The 19,734-nt window shown below is 43.3% G+C and overlaps 1 protein-coding gene across 1 annotated transcript; it reads right to left on the bottom strand.

The window, feature by feature from the left end:
• Window positions 1-12,944: 12,944 nt before the first annotated feature.
• On the bottom strand, window positions 12,945-18,871 carry ZP2 (zona pellucida glycoprotein 2). The gene is made up of 18 exons (XM_031044004.2): window positions 18,825-18,871; window positions 18,679-18,752; window positions 18,413-18,496; window positions 18,231-18,325; window positions 17,327-17,482; window positions 16,955-16,999; window positions 16,532-16,696; window positions 15,986-16,082; window positions 15,725-15,906; window positions 15,176-15,305; window positions 14,820-15,001; window positions 14,641-14,732; window positions 14,412-14,536; window positions 13,950-14,139; window positions 13,534-13,669; window positions 13,350-13,446; window positions 13,177-13,263; window positions 12,945-13,090 (listed from the first exon to the last, which is right to left on the bottom strand). The coding sequence occupies exons 1-18, from the start codon at window positions 18,869-18,871 to the stop codon at window positions 12,945-12,947; spliced, it is 2,130 nt and encodes a 709-aa protein (XP_030899864.2).
• Window positions 18,872-19,734: the final 863 nt, after the last annotated feature.

The raw sequence follows: 19,734 nt of genomic DNA, 5'->3' as shown, positions 1-19,734 counted from the left end.
CATGAACCAGCATGCTATTTGACTCCCACTGGAGTCAAAGTTTACCTGAGCTATAATGTGTTCCACATAGAATTGGTGGTAACATTTTCAGCTCTAAAGATAAGCTGGCCCCAAACTTCAGCAGCAGAGCAAAATGGTGCTCAGCCCTAGTCTGAGTTACTCTGTTACTCAGACTCTGCAGTGTTACTCTACAGGAGACTGACAGGACTTGAAGCTAGTTCATAAAGGGCTCCAGTAGTTACTAAATTCTCTTTAAATGTGAAGGGTTTACAGAATGGAGATCACACCAAGGGATTTTTTTTATCATTTACTAAGTAGGTAAAATGTTCAAATTTTTTTTCAGGTGCTTCAAAGCTTTATTGCAATCAGATTTTGTCTTAACTTCCAGTTAATAGTAGTATACAATTGGCAAGAAAGAAAGAAAAAAAGAAATAAGGAAAAGTATTTTCTCTACTTTCCTTGTAAGAAAAGCTAGTGCTGTGATACTGTTTACATGATGTATAGCCTGGAGAAATCCAGCTGAAACATGAAAGTTTTAATGTGAATAGATGTGCACAGTTCATTTGCATTGCTGGGATCCCCAGTTTAGGATCTAACCATAGCAATTGTCACTTACAGTAGAGCTCTGTGATCAGGGTGAGGAATAGAATGTTATTTTTAACAATTGTGTGGTGCTGTGCAGTGATGCATATCACAGTTGTAGGTAATGCAACCTAAAAGCAAATTCCCCAGTGCCTACACGGACTTGAAAAAAAAACCTGAGAGATACTGGTGTTTGCAAATGAAGAGACTCCAGCTAGGCAGTAGGTTGGGGGCAATGAGGCGAAAGAGGCATTTTGCACTGGCTGGTAGATGGAATACATTATTCCTTGTGCAAATGGACTGGTGCCTGCCTTTAAGAGCTATGAAGTACTAAAACAAGAACTACTTCCGAATGCTAGAAATCCTTACGACTAGCAAAAAGTGAGCCTTGAAATAGCAGCCTGGTCATTACAGAATCCATTCTGCCTTTCGCCGTTCTACTGGCTCCCCTTGGGATACAATTTGGGTCTAACTTTACTTTGCAAATCTTCTAGGCAGTAATGCCTTCAATCTAGGAGTTTACTGGCTGCTAAGAGCAGACTGATGGTTATGGGGAGAATAAGGCAGAGATTAGTGTGACTTGATTATAACACAGTCACCACTTCATTTATTTAATGTTTCCAAGTGTTGGTTTTTTTACCTGTTGAACTGCCATAATTTCAAATACACCTTGAAAATAAATCCCTTTTTTATCTCCTATTGTCTTCTATGAGTCCACCTAAAATGAAATATACATAAGTATTATTGTGCTCGAGACCTCAAATGAATTGAAATGGAGAATGCACTCCACAGGAGGGTAATAACGATGATGCTGTTTATCATCTGTGCTACAACTTATCAGGCACAGCCAGAAAAATACTAGCTTTCTGCATACTTATTCACACAGCTTGTACCTTTTCATGGTTATGATCTTGATTTAGAATCTAAAGAGATTAACCCCAATCTGTACTTGCAAATCTTGTTGCAAACTTGAGTTTACGTTAACACAGTTCTTTGCAGAATTTTATTAAGATACTTTTACTTAATTAGACCCTGAAAGTAAAGAAAGTCAAGTGTGCTCTCAGTGCTGCCTAGCCATTGTTTTATTTATAGCATTTACTTACTTCCAGGCTCTATTTTCCCCAACAGATGAAAAGCTTTCAAGCCTTTTATTAGATCACCCCACATGCAAAACATACTTTGGTACAAAATCCCAGACAAGTAACAGTCCTCTGCTCATGAATGAAACAACATCACCATCTGAAACTCAGGGACTTTCAAGTTAACTTTTTGTTTTAAGCCACTAAGGAGGAAAGAAGTAATTTGGACCATTCTGGGTATTTTTTTCACTGAAACATGGCTCAGGAGCACAACAAACTTCACAAAGGTTTTAAAAAACAGGACAATAATGTTTTCATCTCCTTTCTAACACATCAGCTCAGTGGCGTGTTTAACAGTGCGTGAGACATCAATAATTTTCTGTCATTTTGATGCCAACAAAACTGCCCATTTTCCAGAATCAGCAACTGTCAAGAAGTCAAATAAATATTCCCAAATACATTCAAATTAAAAGGAATCAGCCTGATTTATTCCAAACCACATCAACAGACAGCTCTGTACCATCTTGTTAGGGAACAAACAGAAACCTGAATTACTCAGCTGTTAGAACACACAACCTACTTCAGTTTTAATCAGAGCTGCAGATTTCATCCCTAGCTGGATTGATTCCTGCTCCCATAAAGTAACCAAATGTCAACACTGCAAATGAAGAAAAGCACCTATGGTTATTCACATGCACTCTGTAAGGAGGAGGATCTTTATCTCCACTCCTTAGATTTCCAGAAGCCATTTATTTTAATGACATGTTAATTCAGCAAACAACTATTACAAAACACATGGCCAGCAATCCCTGAGGCAAGGCTGCCTAAAACAGGAGGCACTCCCAAAGACAGAACAATAAAACCCTTACCCTTGTCTCAAGCAACGACACTCAAAAGCTTTAGGCCACAGCTCAAATGTGGAATCACAGCTGAAGGGTTCTAATCCTTTCGCCTGAATTTCCTTTTGACCTTTATCTTTTGCTGAAGGGAGCAGGCGTTGCTTAATAAACTCCACAGACACCAAACCAAGTGAATTTATTCCAGTTCAGGATCTGCCCACATGAACCATTTCCTTCTGCATTTTAAACTGATTTTTCATTATGTAGTTAATTCTGCCATCAGCACTAATCAGGAGCTAAAGCTGGGAACTCTCAGTTACCAGCAGGTAACCATGGAGCAGTTTCACTCCTGCTGCCCTGGCCTTTGCATGTTTGTCAGTCACTGCTGCTTCAAGGTTTCTCACCACGTCGTTTTAATAATAGCTGCTTTCAGTGCTGTGCCATCACCACAGTTTTTGATAAGGATAGGCTGATGAAATAAAACTAGGTTAATCCAGACCAGATGTTTTTACTGGAGACAATGAGGCCATCCCTCACCTGAGGGTGTCGGTTTAGTGTGGGTTTGGTTTTAATTATTAAACACTGTAGTAAAGCTAAGAAATCCTTAGCAAAGGGAACTGGGAAATGGTGGCAAGGCCCCATGTCCTCAGCCCTTCTTCTGGCTTACTGCATCAGCCCAGCAGGAGCCTTTCCTACCCTAGTAGGAAAGTGGCACTGTTCCCAACTTGGCCTTCAGCATATCCAACCCCAAGGATATAGATCACTGGCCCTTACTTCAGACATAAACATGCCTCAGTAAGCAGCAATTCCTATGGCACTAATCCTTACATCCTGGAGGACTCTCAACATTCCAAGTCTTTTGAAGGAGATTTGGAGCAAGTTTGCTAGAGTTCCTGAAGCAGTTGCTAGGACTTAAGCTGCAGAGACCAAAGGCTGACTCCACAGACAACAGGTTCATTGACACTCTTGCTGCACTGTCATTCACGCTTCCCCCTTCCATGTGTGTCAGAAGAGAGGGCCAGCAGGCCTGAATGCAGTAAAGGAACCCTTTGTGTTTGTAAAGTGGGCTGAAAAATTCCACAGTTAGCTCGCTTCCACAGTGGACTGAGAAACACCAGCACTTGTACAAGAAGGAGAAAGAAATGCATGTGGGCTGGGCTCCAAGATAAATTATTTACAGAGTAGGGGTCAAAGAAAACACCCCATATTTTCCTTAACTAAGTTACAGGAGTTCTCATTCAAACTTCCCCTGTGATGTCCACCAGTAGAGCACAATTGAAGCACCCTGGGAGAACTATAGGGTTAATCCTCACAGAGACTAGGGCAGATCTCCTCTCATGGGCTATCTGACAGTCTTTCTGTAAGCAGACAATATTAACCAAGGACAGGAACCAGGCAAGAACATCCTTCCCTTTGGCCTGGATGCTAGCACTGTGTGCAACTTCTGTCTCACCTACCCAGAGAGGAGTGAAAGAGCAAGAGTGAAGCTCTCGCATCACTTACATTTAGTAAGGGTGTAAGTATTTTAAACACCCTCCCTCCCTCACTCAACTCTCCATTCATATATGCAAGCTCTGTGAGAAGTATTTTAACTTATGGGGATGTTGGCTAGTATTCCTCCTTTAGAGTGTTCCTGTGACAGCCAACTTAATATTCCTTTGTAAATTCCAACCATTCTGGACTGGAAGTTCAAACCATCCAGCAACAAGAAGTAAGGAAATACTTTACTGGCTGAAGATGCACTGATCTTTTCCCACACTTTGGAATAAGGGGAAAGATAGAGAGAGAAGGGTATTAAAATATCAGCCTTGTTTGGCTCAGAATAGCTAAAAGCCCGCAAAGTACAATGTGCTGGCAAATAGGTAAACCCTCTTCTTTGAGCACCACTTTCCTAGCTTTTGCAGAAATACTAAATACTTCATCCAAGTGCCAAGTCAACAGGACTTAAATATAGTAGGTGGTTTGATGGACAACAGCCTAAGCAATGACTTCAACCCTAACTCTTATCAGACTAATAATAGATAGTAAGAGTGACTTGCAAATAAGCAGCTCCAATATGAAATTCATAGTTTCATTGCACTTTGACACTGTAACAGCAGCATAAAGCCTTCCTAATGATTATATTCTCAGTACTCTGATGCTCTCCTTGCATGGAATTTACATTAACATTTAGAAAATATACCCTGAAATCTGTTGTATTAAAAATAGCCCATTAACAAGGCTCATTAAGTGAAGTAAGGACTGTGACAGATAAGCCCCAGCCCAATGTTATTGATACACAGTGTGCTTGACAATTAGTATTAGCTCAAGTCCACTGACTTGAGCAGAAGATCTGCATGCCCAGAGAACAGAGCTGAACTTGTGATGATCAGCCTACCTGTTTACACGGTTGTCAGACAATGTTTAACCTAAGACTGTTAGTGGAACAGAGAACTTTCATCCCTTTTCATTGTCACAGGCACAATTGTATTTTTATGCTTTGTTTCCTTGATTGCGTTAGGCAATGTGTACAGAATACAAAATTAGAAGCATAACTGCATGACAGAAACAGCCTCACTTCAAATGGACTCTCAAATCCACAGGTAGCACTGTCCCTGTCTATACTGAAAGCTGCAGTGGACTATAATGGCATTTCAAAAACATACACTGACCTTTAACAAAACACTCATTACTATATTTGTTAACCTACTCAAGTTTGAAGAACAACCACCTTTCATGCCAGCTTCCACAAACAAAAGTCTTAGGCTCCCTTTCAGGGATATTGAAACTAAAGGGCCAAGGTGTTTGCGTGTCTCAAGTGTGCAGCAAGTCTGAGTGACTAAGTGCTTTTGCTCTGCTACCACAGCTCTAGGATGGAGGGTTTATAATGTATTTGCTTTGGATGCAACTCCAAACATTTAAGGTTAAAAAGGGCAATACAGCTGAACCTCACTAATCCCAGCACTTTAAGACTCACTATTTAGCTTAGCACAGGAGAGTAACCCTCAATGCAAGCCACGTTCTTCATCTGTGGCTACAGAAGTGAAGTTTCTGCTACAAATTCGTATTTTGGTATAAAACAAAAGCAAAGGGAACTATACTGTTCAAGTGAAAGCACTAAGAACGGAAGCTTAGTAACACCAAGGTAGGAAATAATATAGTATTGGGTAGGAAATGGTATAGCAGTTTAAGCCCAGCCAGTAACTCAGAACCACACAGCCACTTGCTCACTACTCCCCTTTTCCTTCTCCTGCTCCCAGAGGAATGGGAAGGAGAATCAAAAGAATGCAATTCCCACAGGTTGAGATAAAAACAGTCCAGTAACTAAGGTACAATACAAAACCACTGCTGCTACCACCAATAATACTCAGATACCCAGCTCAACCCAAGCAGCGATCTGGGTCTTCCAGGTAACTCCCCCAAGTTTATATACTGGGCATGACCTGCTGTGGTATGGAATACCCCTTTGGCTAGTTTGGGTCAGGTGTCCTGTCACTGCTTCCTCCTGGCTTCCCCTCCTCACCAGCAGAGCATGAAACTGAAAAGTTCGTGGTTGGAGTGTGGTTTACTTAGCAAGAACTAAAAACATTGGTGTGTTATAGCACTGTTCTCAGACTAAAGCCAAAACCACAGCACTGCACCAGCTACTAAGAAGGAAAAAAATTACTGCTACTGCTGAACCCTGGACAGTACTCACCCCTTATTCCATATCATTCATGTCATGCTCAGATCCCACATGCTTCCATCTAGCATCATTTTTGTCTTGTATATATACACGCACACACAAAGAGAGATACCATTTCTTTGTCCATGGACCATCCCTATAAAGTTTGCTGAATTCACTCAGTCCACAATGTCAGGCTCCATCTCTTGTAACAGCCTCACAGGGCAGGACATGTCATGACAGCACATATATTCTTTTCAAAGCCCAGAGTGGTAGAGATGAGCATCTGGCTTATAGGCTATAGAAGTGTTCTACAGCAGGCAACAGCATATGAGTTCATGGACTGCTTTCCCCCTAAATTAATCCCCCTGAGGTACACACTGGACTTCCCCATGTTCCCACGTTACCCACCCAGGTTCCTGAGCAAAAGCAATCCCATGAGTGGGTTTGCCTTTACCTGAAGGAGGAATAGCCCAGACTGTCTTCCCCAGCAAATTCTTTATGTGCACCACAGGAACTTTATCCCCCTTTACAGTATGCAAAAGTTCTGACTGGGCTGGGCCAGCCCTGTTGGCAGATCCCCTGGTGCTGACCAACCAGGTGGCTTTTGGTAAATGTGTATCCCAATGCTTGAAAGTCCCACACCCATTGCTCTCAGTGTAGTTTTTAACAGCCCACTGCACTGTTCAATTTTCCCAGAGGCTGGTGCATAGTAGGGGATGTGATATACCCACTCAATGCCCTGCTCTTTGGCCCATGTGTCTATCAGGCTGTTCCAGAAATAAGTCCCATTGTCTGACTCAGCTCTCTCTGGGGTGCCATGTCAAACACAAGACTTGCTTCTCAAGGCCCAGGATAGCATTCTGGGCAGTGGCATGGGACACAGCTCATGTTTCCAACTGGACAGTGGTTGCTTCCACCATGGTAAGCACATGGTGCTTGCCTTGCCAGGACGGTGGGAGTGTGATATAGTCTATGTGCCAGGCCTTCCCCTATTTGTACTTCAGCCATCCTCCTCCATACCAGAGAGGTGCTGCAATTAAACAAGCCAAGCAGATAAACATTTCACATTTATGAACAAGCTGGGCCATAGTACCCATTGTTAAGTACAACCCTTGATCATGGGCCCACCAGTCCAAAAATAATTCACCCTTACATTGCCAACCTAGTCCATCTGAACCACTTCAATCTTAGCAGCTTTATCCACTTGTTGGTTATTCTGGTGTTCCTCAGTGGCCTGACTCTTGGGTACATGAGCATCTACATGGTGTACCTTCACCACCAGGTTCTGCACCCAGGCAGTGATATCTTGCTCCAGTGCAGCAGCCCAGATGGGTTTACCTCTGCATTGCCAATTGCTCTGCTTCCCCCCACAGTGGCATTTGCCACCCTCCATAAGTCAGTATAGACATAAAGTACTGGCCACTTTTCTCATTCAGCAATGTCCAGGGCCAGCTGGATGGCTTTCACCTCAGCAAATTGACTCGATTCACCCTCTTCTTCAGCAGTTTCACCAATTTGGCATAAAGGACACCATACAGCTGCCTTCCATTGCTGATGCTTTCCCACGCCACAGCAGGACCCATCAATAAGCAAGGCATATTGCTTCTCACTGATAGTTGATTATATGGGGATTACATGAGGAGTGGGATATATCAGATAGCTCATCTCTGAATTGTTTGAACTTCTGGGACAGTTTTTCCACAGGTGAAATGATGAAAAGGGTGATATTGTCTTTCAATTCTTGGAGCTGACAACTCACTTCATCCACTGGTGGTGGTGGTGGTGCTGCCTCACACCAGGTCATTGATGTCAATGAGCGGACATATGATGGTGACACACACCACATAAGTTTCCACCACATGGGTCATGTACATTCAACTTCATCTGGATCTACAGGTGAATTCCTAGCATCTGCCCTACAGTAGAATGGTTGATTCCCTCAGGGACTGGATGCCTCTCTCTATCATGGTTCACTTGGCTAAGCAACATGTCATTCTTGTAAGGAAACTTTTCCTTCACAGCTGCCAAGAGCCACCTCCAGAGGCTGAGGGCTTATTTCTCTCTTGCAATTGCTTTGTCAATTCCCCTTCCCTAGCAAGTGATCCCATCTGCTTGGGTTCCCTACATTCTAGTTCAGGACCATCTGCCCCATTTTCCCAGCAGAGTAACCAGATGATCATGTGCTCACCCGGAAGATGGCTCAAATCTTTTTGCCTATTTTGCAGCTCAGTCACTATCTGGGATTGAGAAGTTACCACTTCTTCCTCTTCACATATGAGTAACTCCTATTCAGATGCCACCTACTGTAGTAAGTGCCATTGGATCTTCATCTTTCTTCACTGCACAAGTTGTTCTTTGTGGCCCTTGTTTTCTTTTCCCCTTGCTTATAGAGGCAACTGATATTGGCACAGATTGGTCCCTTGGGTTAGCTGCACTATCTATCACTGTGTTTGGAGTGGCTGCAGGGTCTGTCACTGAGGTTGGAGTGGGTACTGTGCTTAGGGATTGAGTAGCTGCATTGTCTGTTTCTTTGCCATCAGATCCAGAGACATCTTTTTCCAGAGAGGATCTGTAGGCATAGGCCAAGACCTAGCATGGTGCCATGATTTGTCCCTCTCTGATATTGCAAGGGTGGCAGCATGCTTCATTTGTTTTACTAGTTTTTCTGGATTTTGCACTTTTCCAGGGGTGAAGTTCTAAAGGAAGCACTGTCCCAGATACTTGCCCATACTGTCCCAAACACCCTGTCACTCACAACTGTCCAGCCCCAGGGAAAAGATCGTGGTGGTCCTCTTAGATCATCATTTAAACTTAGACAAGACCCAAGCCTGATCCTCCTTCACTTTCAAGATCAAACAAAATAGGGCATTCTCAGGGTCAGATGGTTGTGTGTCAAACAAATGCTGCATATGTTGCAACATGCTGACGCCCAGCAGAAGCAGCAGGCGGGTTTCAGGGATATCCAAAGGCCATCCAAAATCCATCCAGAACCCTTTAGAATTCCCAAATGCTGTTGTAAACAGCCTGATAGAGGAGTGGGGAGGGCGAGACAATGTCTCCTTCACAGGTTGACCCAAGGAGGGAGAGAAAACACACCCCCCCAAAAAAAACCCAAACAATTAATGTATTTCCTAAAATTTCCCATTATATGACTCCTAATGTACAGAGGGAATGACCACACTCAGAACACAAGCCAGACCAGTTTCATGATCAAAGATTCTGTTGTATTAGAAGTCATTACCTGGAAGTACAGCAAAACAATAACCTTAACCCAGGCCCCCCAGCTGATAAACACTAAACCAGCAAATGCTGGCTGCAAATAAGGTATGATATGCTGGAACTCTGAGACCAGCTGCAACACCTGAGGAGACCAAGTGCAACAACTCTGGGGAGGAGAATTGAAAGAATGTAAATCTCATGGGTTGAGATAAGAACAGACCAGTAACTAAAGTACAATACAGTACTACTGTTACCTTTAATGATAAGGGAAATAAAAAGGAGTGATAATATAAAACTAAAAGGGGAAAAGAAAAAACAAACTAATAAACATAAAGTGATGCTCAATACGATTGCTCAGCACTTGCCAACTGATACCTAGCCCGACCCAGGCAGCAATCTGGGCCTTCTGGGTAACTCCCCCAGTTTTATATACTGGACATGATGTGCTATAGTATGGAATACCCCACTGGCTAGTTTGGGTCAGGTGTCCTGTCTCTGCTTCCTCCCAGCTTTCAGCACCCCTCCTCACTAGCAGAATAGGAGAGACTGAAAAGTCCTTGATTGAAGTAAGCATTACTGAGCAACAACTAAAAGAGTATGTTATCAGCATCGTTCTCAAACTAAAGCAGAAAACACAGCACTGCACAGGATACTAAGAAGGAGAAAAATAACTGCTACTGCTGAACCCTGGACAGTATCCAGTATTCTGTACCACTCACACAATAATCAGATTCTGCACTTTTTAGTACACCATCTCTTTTTGTCTCATGTCTACACACACACACCCTAACCCTGACAAGTAGTGGAAAGCCACAGGGGGAAAATAAAGGCAACAAACCTGAAGCAGATCCAAAAAAGAAACATTCATTTACAACCCGTAATTAGCCTAAGGTATTTACACAAGATGAGAGGTAAAGGCAGTAAAATCAGAAATAGTTCATTAATAATGACCAACAAACCTGTTTATGAACCATTTAGACAGGCCTTTGGTTTTAAGCCACAGTTTTCCAAAGCACCTAATCATCCCTAGCTGACCCATACTGTAAAACAGTATAATCTAACAGAGTAAAAACCATTGAATAATTCAAGAAGCCCAAATTTTAACCTCCAAACTCTGAGCATAAAATGTATTTATTTGGTTACCACTAATCATGAACAGGCTTCCTCTACTTCCCTAAAGCCCACAGGAAATTCTATCACCTTTCTCTCTAGAAAAGTAAGGCAATATAAGGATTGTTCTTGCTCCTTTTAACTGGTCCAGTTGGGAAAACTGAGTTACAATATGGATACTTCATTTATAAGCTGTTTAAGTGACAACAGAACACAACATCTTTCTGGTCAGAGCAGAATTTTCTACTTCAGAGAGATATTCTTGATTTTATCAGTTACTGCAGTCTCCAAGATAAGCCACTAATTGGGCTACAGGGAATAGAATAGGCAGATGTGTTAAGAATACCTTCTAAGATACATTACTAACAGCAACATCTGATAATGAGGACCAAGCCTATTAAAGTAGAGATAGGCAAAGAAACTGCTGCTAACTGCATCAGAAGATAAGGCAGCACTCAGGTGACACATCTGCAGCATGAGCTAGCTTCTTTTGAGAGCTTAGTTCCCAATTCGAGGCAGACACCAAGCACCTGCTGATTAGTGAGGTGACTTGAAATCCTGGTCCAGCCCTCCCATGCTGAACATCAGCCTTGGGTTATCACTAATTACAAGTCCCTCAACTCCAGCTGCCTGTGCCCCCCATGCCAGAGGTGGGCTGTTGGCTGCCCAAAAGATAACTCTGACAGAGCTAGAGCAGTCTAATGCAAGGGAAGCATGGCCAGTAGGAAAGTCAGCTGCACTCAACAGCAGCACACCTGTGGCAGAGCCAAGGGGAACAGGGCTTTTAATCCAGAGATACAGAAAGGCAGCCCCAGACCATAGCTGAATAGCCAGGGGTTTAATCATAGAATGGTTACAATTGGAAAGGACCTTAAAATACCACCATTCACCCTCAAAAACCTGAGATATTTAACTCAAATGTAGTTAAAAACCAGCCAGGGATTACAAAAGCTGTGTTGCAGTCTTCAGCTCCTCAGGACAGAGCTACAGCACTGAAACCAATTTAAAAGCACAAAACCAGCATATATATATATATATATATATAAATACATAAAGTTACTCTAGAACATCTTCCATCACATTTAGTTTTCTCTGCCTGTATCAGTGGTGCATGAAACCAAGTAAAATATCACTGCTTCAAAGGGTTTTGCTATGGTTGTAAACAACATACCTAATGCTATACAGCTAGCAAAGCATATTCCACATTTGTACCAGCCACATCCTCTGTAACACCTCACTGTTTTCTCTCAGATTTTCCTTAGTGAAAGTTCATTTTATACATTGAAACTGACCTTGAATTTCAGGCAATTTAAAGGTCTCCGAGTCACTGTGGGCTACATCACATCAGCCTGTGCCAGAGCTAGAGGGCACTTCCCGAGTATGTTCTAAGCTAAAAGCAACAGAATCATGCACACATGCAGTTTTAAAGTCCAGGAAACTTAAACTAACATCACCCCTTAATATGGCAGCTGTCTTGGCCTTTATAAGTTTCAGCAAGAGACCTGCTGGTCTCTGACAGCCATTTGATTCATTTCCACATTCACTAGCAGTAAGCTTAAAGCTGGTTACAGGCTATAGCCTACACATGGCACTTCCACACCTGCAGTAGTGATTTATGAAAGCCAGAACCAAGTGGAATTATGACTGATTTTACTTTTGCCTTGAAAAGCAATGTAGCATTAAAAACTGCTGCCCAGGCCCATTTTTAGCCATTAGAGGGAGGCTACTCCCTGGAACATGCAGTTAAGTGTATTTAAGTGCCACAAAACACTCACCACGCAGCTAGCATTTGTCCCTGTTAAAACCTTATGCTCACCCAAGATTTCATCTAGAGTTTGTAACCTAGTGACCAGCACAAAGTGCAATTCACAGCAGCACTTTGATTCTGCCCAGCAGGTGTCATGAAACACTGTTTTCATATAGCCCCAGCTAAGCTAGGAGTAGATTTAAACTGAGTCTTTGGTTACTGCTATGAGGGGCCTAGATGATGTTACCAGTGTTGTGCCTAAACACTGCAAGTTAACTGCACAGTTAAGGAGCACTACACCTTAAACTATTTTTTTTTTAGTGAAATCCTCTTCTACAGTCCTAGAAAAGGGCAAGAAAACTGTAGAATCTTACTGTGAGAACTGGCTTTTTGCTATACTAGCAAAGATTAATAAGTACCCTGTTACTCATCCCACAGTGTGAACGAAGGAGGTGAAAAAGCTCTCTAAGTATGGGGCAAGTTGCCATTGTCACTTGAGTCTTACCTAAAAAGTCTGGGCTTTAAAGAGCTTCAGTTCTGGTTTCAGCTAGAGCACTCTGACCAAAGACATTGGGAGCAGTCCCACTGCTTAGCAAGACAGACATCCATCTTTGTCCAGTCTAGTTCCTAGAATTCTATACAGCAACAGCTCCATAGCTACATAACTCATTCAGAAGACCTTTACAGTCACATTTCTGCTGAGTTTATTTGTAAAAAATACACTAACATACCACATTTACCATAGATGCTCTTCTCTTTAGGCATTTAAGAAAAGCCAAAAATAGTAGCACTGTGGCCACCAGAGAGAGAATACCAGCAGCAGCCATTGTAATGCTAGCCAATGCCTCCTTGCTCAGAAGAGTGCTCCCTGCAAAGTAAGCAGAAAGGCAGTTTGCAGAAGCAGATCTTCACTCAGCATAAGTAACACACATTAACACCATGCTGGCTCAGTACCTTGGGTTGCAGACCATTGCTCTGGCACAAGGAGGACAGGACCCTGTATGCTCACAACTGCAGAGTTCACACCTGGCATCCCACTCCCTGCAACAGCAATGTGGTCGAGGTTAAGCCCATAGTACAGTGAGTTACCTTGGATCAATGCAACCTAATATCTGCTAGGACATTACCTCGCTTGCTTCTAGATGGCCTAGGGCATCTCCTCATGCACAAAGGGGAGTCTGGTTGAAAACGGTCACAGATCAGAACACTGCAATGGAAATATACCTAGGACAGATAGCAAAAGGTCCATTCATTTTAGGACAATAACTGCTTCTAACTTACTGCTCCAAGTAGGAGAATAGTATAACTTACTAAGCCTGGGAGGGTTTTGTCACCAGAGACAAAGGCAAAAGTTTTCACTTCCAGCCTTTGGCGATAGTTCGCATAGCTGACACTGTGCCCCACAGGATGAAACACAGTCCTGTAGCTGTCTAGGTCATACTCACACCTGCCAAAAGAAGCAAGTCAGAACAACAAGGTAAAGAAGGTTTAATTCTTTTTTTTTTTTTTTTTTAAAGCAGCAGGCCAAAGTTCAAGATAGCTCAGATTACAGGTGCTACCACCTTACAAGTCCCAGCAGCATACCAGGGCAGGACCTGGAAGGCCACATCAAATGAAGCCCTTGTACCTGAAGCTCTGTTCTTAACAAGAAGCATGGGAGAATGAGGGAATCCTTCCACCCACAGGCACTACCAGAAGTGCTTCCATTTCTCTGGCAGGACACTCACCCATCAACAACAATACTCCACTGGGGAAGTGAGCTGGGATCTTGTGAAGCTGTTGCCCAACAGTCATCCAATACCAGATGGAGGTTGGGATCATTGCGGTTCAGGACCTGAACTTCCAGGAAGATGGGCTGCCTTAGGTACCTCACTATTGGGTACTGATCATCACGGTATGGCTGCCTGTATGAGTCATCTGCAAGAACAAAAGCCTTGTTAGGTAAGTTAGTGTGCAAAGAACACTTCCTGGAGAAACTCTGGTCTGGAGCAATTCAACAGCAGCCAGTCCACCAGCTGCCATTTGTCCTGGAGTCACAGACTAGACATCTGCCTCAAGTAGCATAGGTGATAAAGAAGAAAGCATATCAGGTCATTAGAAGCCCATGCACCAAAACAGTTCACTCATACATCCTCCCCCTTACAAGCTCCAGTTGCTTCCCTGTCACCTGAGCCCAGAGTCAGCTTTACCTGGGTAGCTTAGAAGAACTAAGGAGAGGGGACCTTGGTTCACTGAAGAAGCCAGAGAAGGAAGCTTGTCTACCTTTATAGCGAGGGAGGCATCACTATTTCTGAAGGAGCACAGGACTGTTAACCTGGAACAAGGAAAGGCAAGCTTTATCCTAACTATTCTATGATTCTATGTTCTATATATGAACATCCAGGACTAAGTATTAGACAAAGAGGTTTCCAGACACACCTGAATTCACTGTCCCTTGAGATCCTGTGCACTACATGGTCTGCCCATAATGCCCTCACCTCATTCTCATAAATGATCCTCTCCCCATCAACCTGCAGATAATAGTGTACAGAATAAGTGTTAGTGAGGACATTCACAGTGCATGAAACCCACCCCATCAATCTTGGCTACACACTTACCCAATACCTGGTCCCACATCCATTCAGTGGGACATGAAACCAAACCCTGTCATTCAAAGATGACTTGAAAGCAGGCCGGCATGAAGGATCTCTAAGCTTAAGTGTATCCAAATCTAGAAGTGGTGTAGTACTGTCAGCAAGGACTTCAAAGTCCATGTACCCATCCTGAGTGCATACAGCAGCTGTAACAGATGTTCACAAGTTGTCATGCCAGTCAGTGACAGCTCAGTCTGCCAAGAGCTGTTGTATTCTGGCTAGAGCTATTGTCCTGTGAGGGACAAGCTCAAGAACAAGCCATGCTGAAGAATTATCTGAGCAACACTCGAGCTGAGTCACTGCAGAAGTCAGTCACTTACCTATTGGTGTGTGCTGGTCACAGGGGCACTCTGGATGCATCACCATTGTCACAGTCTCCCCATGGTAGTGAAAAGCCAGTTTCAGAGCAGACATGTAGGACTGAAGTCCTGAACAGCTCTCCCTATATAGCTGAAAGACAAGAGTTACTCCTCTGGTGCATAACTACAAGAGCTCACTTTAACACATGCACATATTACAGTGGTTCCACTTGCCCTGAGGCCATGGTACTCTTTAAACGCAGCCAGTTTGCTAATTTGCATTACTCCAGGCATGCTAAATACCAGCACTCTCTATAAGGGATATTTTCAACTCCAGCTGTTTTTGCCAAGAGGCTTCATGAAACCCAAGTTACTTTTGAATGCTGCCTACCTATTATAAAGTAGGCAGTCATTTTACACTCATCTTAATCACAACTGCTCTCAGCCAGCCTAAGCATGTGGCTGACTTGACACATGCTTAGTCAAGGTTAGAGCAACTGTACTCTACCTCTCAGGAAGCACCAGAGTTGTGATCACACCTATCCCTGTAACTTGATGATCAGGACTCACCCTGGACTTCAAGACTCTCTTGTTAATATGCAGCTTGACCCCTCTTTTTGTGTCCAGAACAATCCCATTTTCCTGAAGCTTGTCCATGGGAATGGTCTTATCCTCTAAACTCAAAGCCATAAGGGTCCCTGGAAAGGCTGGAATGGCAACAGTCATGTGCGTTGCATTACAAGTTGCTGGACCTGCAACAACATCCTTGTTAAATACAAAAATATCCTGAAGGCAGAAACAGTCCAGGTTCTGACTTTCTTCATGCATTACCTGGTGCACACAGCATTCTTGACTCCACAGTCAGTCTACGTTCAGGAGGGCCATACATGAGTTTGAGTGCCACAGTGTAGAGCACCTTATTATTGTGCTGGCAAAGAAGATAAGGCTCTGTTAGAGAGTGCTCGGCTCATGACCCACCATATGATCAAACCCCCAGGGCCATATACTATATCCAGTTCAGTGCTGCTGCTATTCATGCTTGCAACAACAGTTTCTTCCCATCTCAACACCCTTTCCAGAAGGGATCTGCTCATGAAACTACCAGATGTTAACAGGACAAGCTATGGCTAGATTTCCACCTATGTGGATGCCCATCAGCTGTGCTGATGTCTGCAGTGCACATTATGCTTCCCTCTTTAGAGGGTTGGGCTCTTCAATGACAGCTATTGAAAATCAGCTTTGGACACACCTGCTGCATGCTGGGCCTACAACACTGCACTAGTTCTACAAGTGCTTTCCACAGGTCTAGAGGAGGGAGGTATCAAGCATCTGTTAAAGCAGCACTGCTCCCTCCATGACAGTTCTTTGTTCACCTACCTTGTAGGAGACAACTCCAGTGGCAGTAAAGGCCACCTGAAAGATGAGATTGTGGCCATCAGTTAGAAAGCTATAGCCCTGCTGCATGGCTTGCCCAAGGCTCAGCTGATGTATTGTGGTTCCATCATCAATTGATAGAGTCCAGTTCACTGAAGTTGTGAAAACCTGTAAAGCAGGAGATCCTTGCTTAGGAAGAGAAGGCACAGAAGCATCAAGGCATTACAGAGCTCTTCACATGTCAGGGCTGTGACCTTGCAGGTTTTACATTCAAGTTTGCTATGCTGATAGCATAGAATTAGGCTTCCCAACAAGACGGAAGCACCCCAGAGAGGCAACTACTCATGTTTGGAGATATCAGGCTCAGTTTAGGTCCAAACCCCAGGCACTTCCGCACCTCCCCTCTGCAAGACAGAAGGCACATACCATATGCTCATCACTGAGGCTTGGAATGAGTCTTGGGAAAGTAACCTGAAACACAGAACAAGAGTTAGACCACTGGAACAGTCAGTGGTCACAACCCTACAGCTTTAAGAAAAATCTCTACTATAGTTTTCAAAGGAGACAGCTGGCACCACCATCCCAGTTTCCTCTGCAATAGGGCTGGAACCAGACCATGTGCATCATTAATGCTCTTCAAAGAGCTACTGGCCATGCCAAGATGGACATGCAGCCAACAGACCTCCCTGAAGCTGGCTGAAGCTTTCCCCAGACCCCAGCCCTCCAGTTCCAGGAGACAGTCATCCTGCCTTGCAGATCTCTAAGCAGGGTCTATAACACTTCAATTCCTCTACTTACTGCCATGAAATCTTTTGTACAGTTTGTTGTACCAGCAAAGAAAGGAGCAACAATTTCATCTGCATGAGCACTATCGCAGTGAGAGCTGTAGGTTACATTCTCCTCTCCCATTGTGTCATTCACCATCAGCTTCAATCTTAACTGGTACTGACCATACTATAGACAAGAGACATTAATTAGAAAAAGGCAGTAACACTCACTATAGCATAAGGACAACTAAAAGCCACTGAGAGTGAACTTTAACTTCAGAGTTGTTTCAGGGTGTTTATACCAGTGCAAGGACAAGATGAATTGTTATTTTAAAAGCTCTCTGGAAAAGCATAGGGCCACAAGGTTAGGTTGAGGAGCAGAAGACAGAGAATTGCAGGAGTCAATAACAACACTCCCAGGACCAGCAGGCCACCACAGCAGAATCAGCTGTTCCAGAAGCAAGTTAATAAATGCCAAAACCCAGAGTCTTGCAGCATTTCAAATACCTAAAGCAACAAATTCCAGAAAAGCCTCTGCTCCTGAGGCCCATTTGGGTTTGCCTCCCTCTTACTACTCTACCTCAACACCTATGAGCAGCATGTGATAGTAATTGTTCTGTGTGAATATAGAGAGGTGTTGTGAAGCTCTTGAACTTGATCCATCTGCCTATAGGAACTCCCATAAAGAAATTGAGCTACTTTAATAGATAACATAACATTTATGGCAGGATCTAAAGGTGTTTAATCCACAGTTGAAAGAATGAATATATTCAGGTAGTATTTTTTTCCAGACTTCTGGCATGAACTGCTCTTGTAGAGCAGTATTATCAGAAGTATTTCTGCTCTTAAAGTTAGAGCTATTAAACCCAGTCTTTGCCAGGATAAAAGCCCCACATTCCATCACAGCAGCTTCCCAGAATGAAGAACCATTTTACCTCCAGGCTAGTGCAGTTGACAAACAGGACACTAAGCAGGAGTCTCTCATAGTCCACAGCATTGTTACAGTTCACCATCTCCTCACCACTCACATCTAGGGAGAACATGGAAGCTTAGCCCTGCAGGCAGGAGCCTGTTTTCAGGCTACAGCAGAAAGGGTCAGGGCAATAGCAATACATACCAACAATATACACATGCCAGGAGTAGTTGCCTAGCTCTCTAGAAAACTCAACATCCATTCTATCCTTGTGACAGGTCACACCCTCTGCAGAGAAAAAAATTACCATCAGCTACACTGTTCCCTCCTGGAAACACATGTGCTGCAACCCCTCCAACAAACCAGCCACCCTTGAGAGCCCCCTTGCACACTAAGGCAGAGGGGAAGCAGCTCCAAGCAAACCTAAAGCCCACATCCACAATACTACCAGCCTAGATAAACCTCTTTACCCAAGAGATCCTGATCCCCCAGAACATCAGCACAAAGGGTTAAGGGCAGCAAAAATCCAAACAGAAGCAGCAACCTGCAAGCAAAAAGAGGACCAAATGAGACAGCAGTAGAGAAATGACCCAGCCCCTGACCATAGCCAACTTACCACATCCCTGAATCATTCACACACTGCTGCTTCACAAACAACCCCATCTTCTCAATGAGACCACAAGCTTACTCTCTGGCTGCCCAGGGAGGATTATATAGGGCCTGGTTCAGGCTCCACACAGGTGCTGCCTTTCTGCTGCCCAAGGCACTGAGTGCTCACACCTGCCTCTCGTAGAGATGTGGTCTCTGTACTACAGGGAGATGGGCTCACAGGAGACCTTGAGGTGATATTAAGTCTTTGGCATGGGTTGCTGTTTCCTTCTAGTTTGAAGGTATTTTTTTGTTGCTCTGGTAGTGTACTTTTCATTCTCTTTATTTCCTTGTCAGGTATTGCACAGAAAAATGTGCACTTATTTTTCTTTTCAGTTATTTTTTAAAAAGGACATTTCTGGGCCACTGTTTCTGGTAATTTGAAACAATTCCACTGGTAGATTTGAATGTAAATGAGAGTATTTTGTTCCCCTGTATGAGCTGATCTGCAATGCTGATATAGATATAATTAGGAAGAAAACACAAGTGGCAAGTTTCAGGTTTTTAGTCTGGAAGATTTCTGGAGGCTTTGTTCAGAGCTGTGGGGAAAAGACCTGAAAAGAAAAGCGCCTCAGATTTATGCTGCCATTCAGCTTCCGCAATGCTTTTGATTTCAAACAGATTTGTAAAAAACCCAGAAGCTCATATTTTAAAAAGTAATTGGATTCTTGAGATGTGAGAAAGCAAAAAAGACAGATCATAGGAAGAGACTAAAATTAATAATATGGATGGTAATTTAGGAAAGGGATGTTAAATTTGGCTTCAGGGAATGACAAATTTTGTATTAATGTAGATTGTGTTCATGTAAAATACATTAATTTGTATTTTTTTACAGTTACAGACTTCTGCCTTGAACATATTTTAGAGTTTCCAGCCCA

This window comes from Melopsittacus undulatus, chromosome 8 (genome assembly GCF_012275295.1).
Source record: "Melopsittacus undulatus isolate bMelUnd1 chromosome 8, bMelUnd1.mat.Z, whole genome shotgun sequence".
NCBI lineage: Eukaryota > Metazoa > Chordata > Aves > Psittaciformes > Psittaculidae > Melopsittacus > Melopsittacus undulatus.
This window is presented reverse-complemented; position numbering and strand designations above follow the sequence as displayed.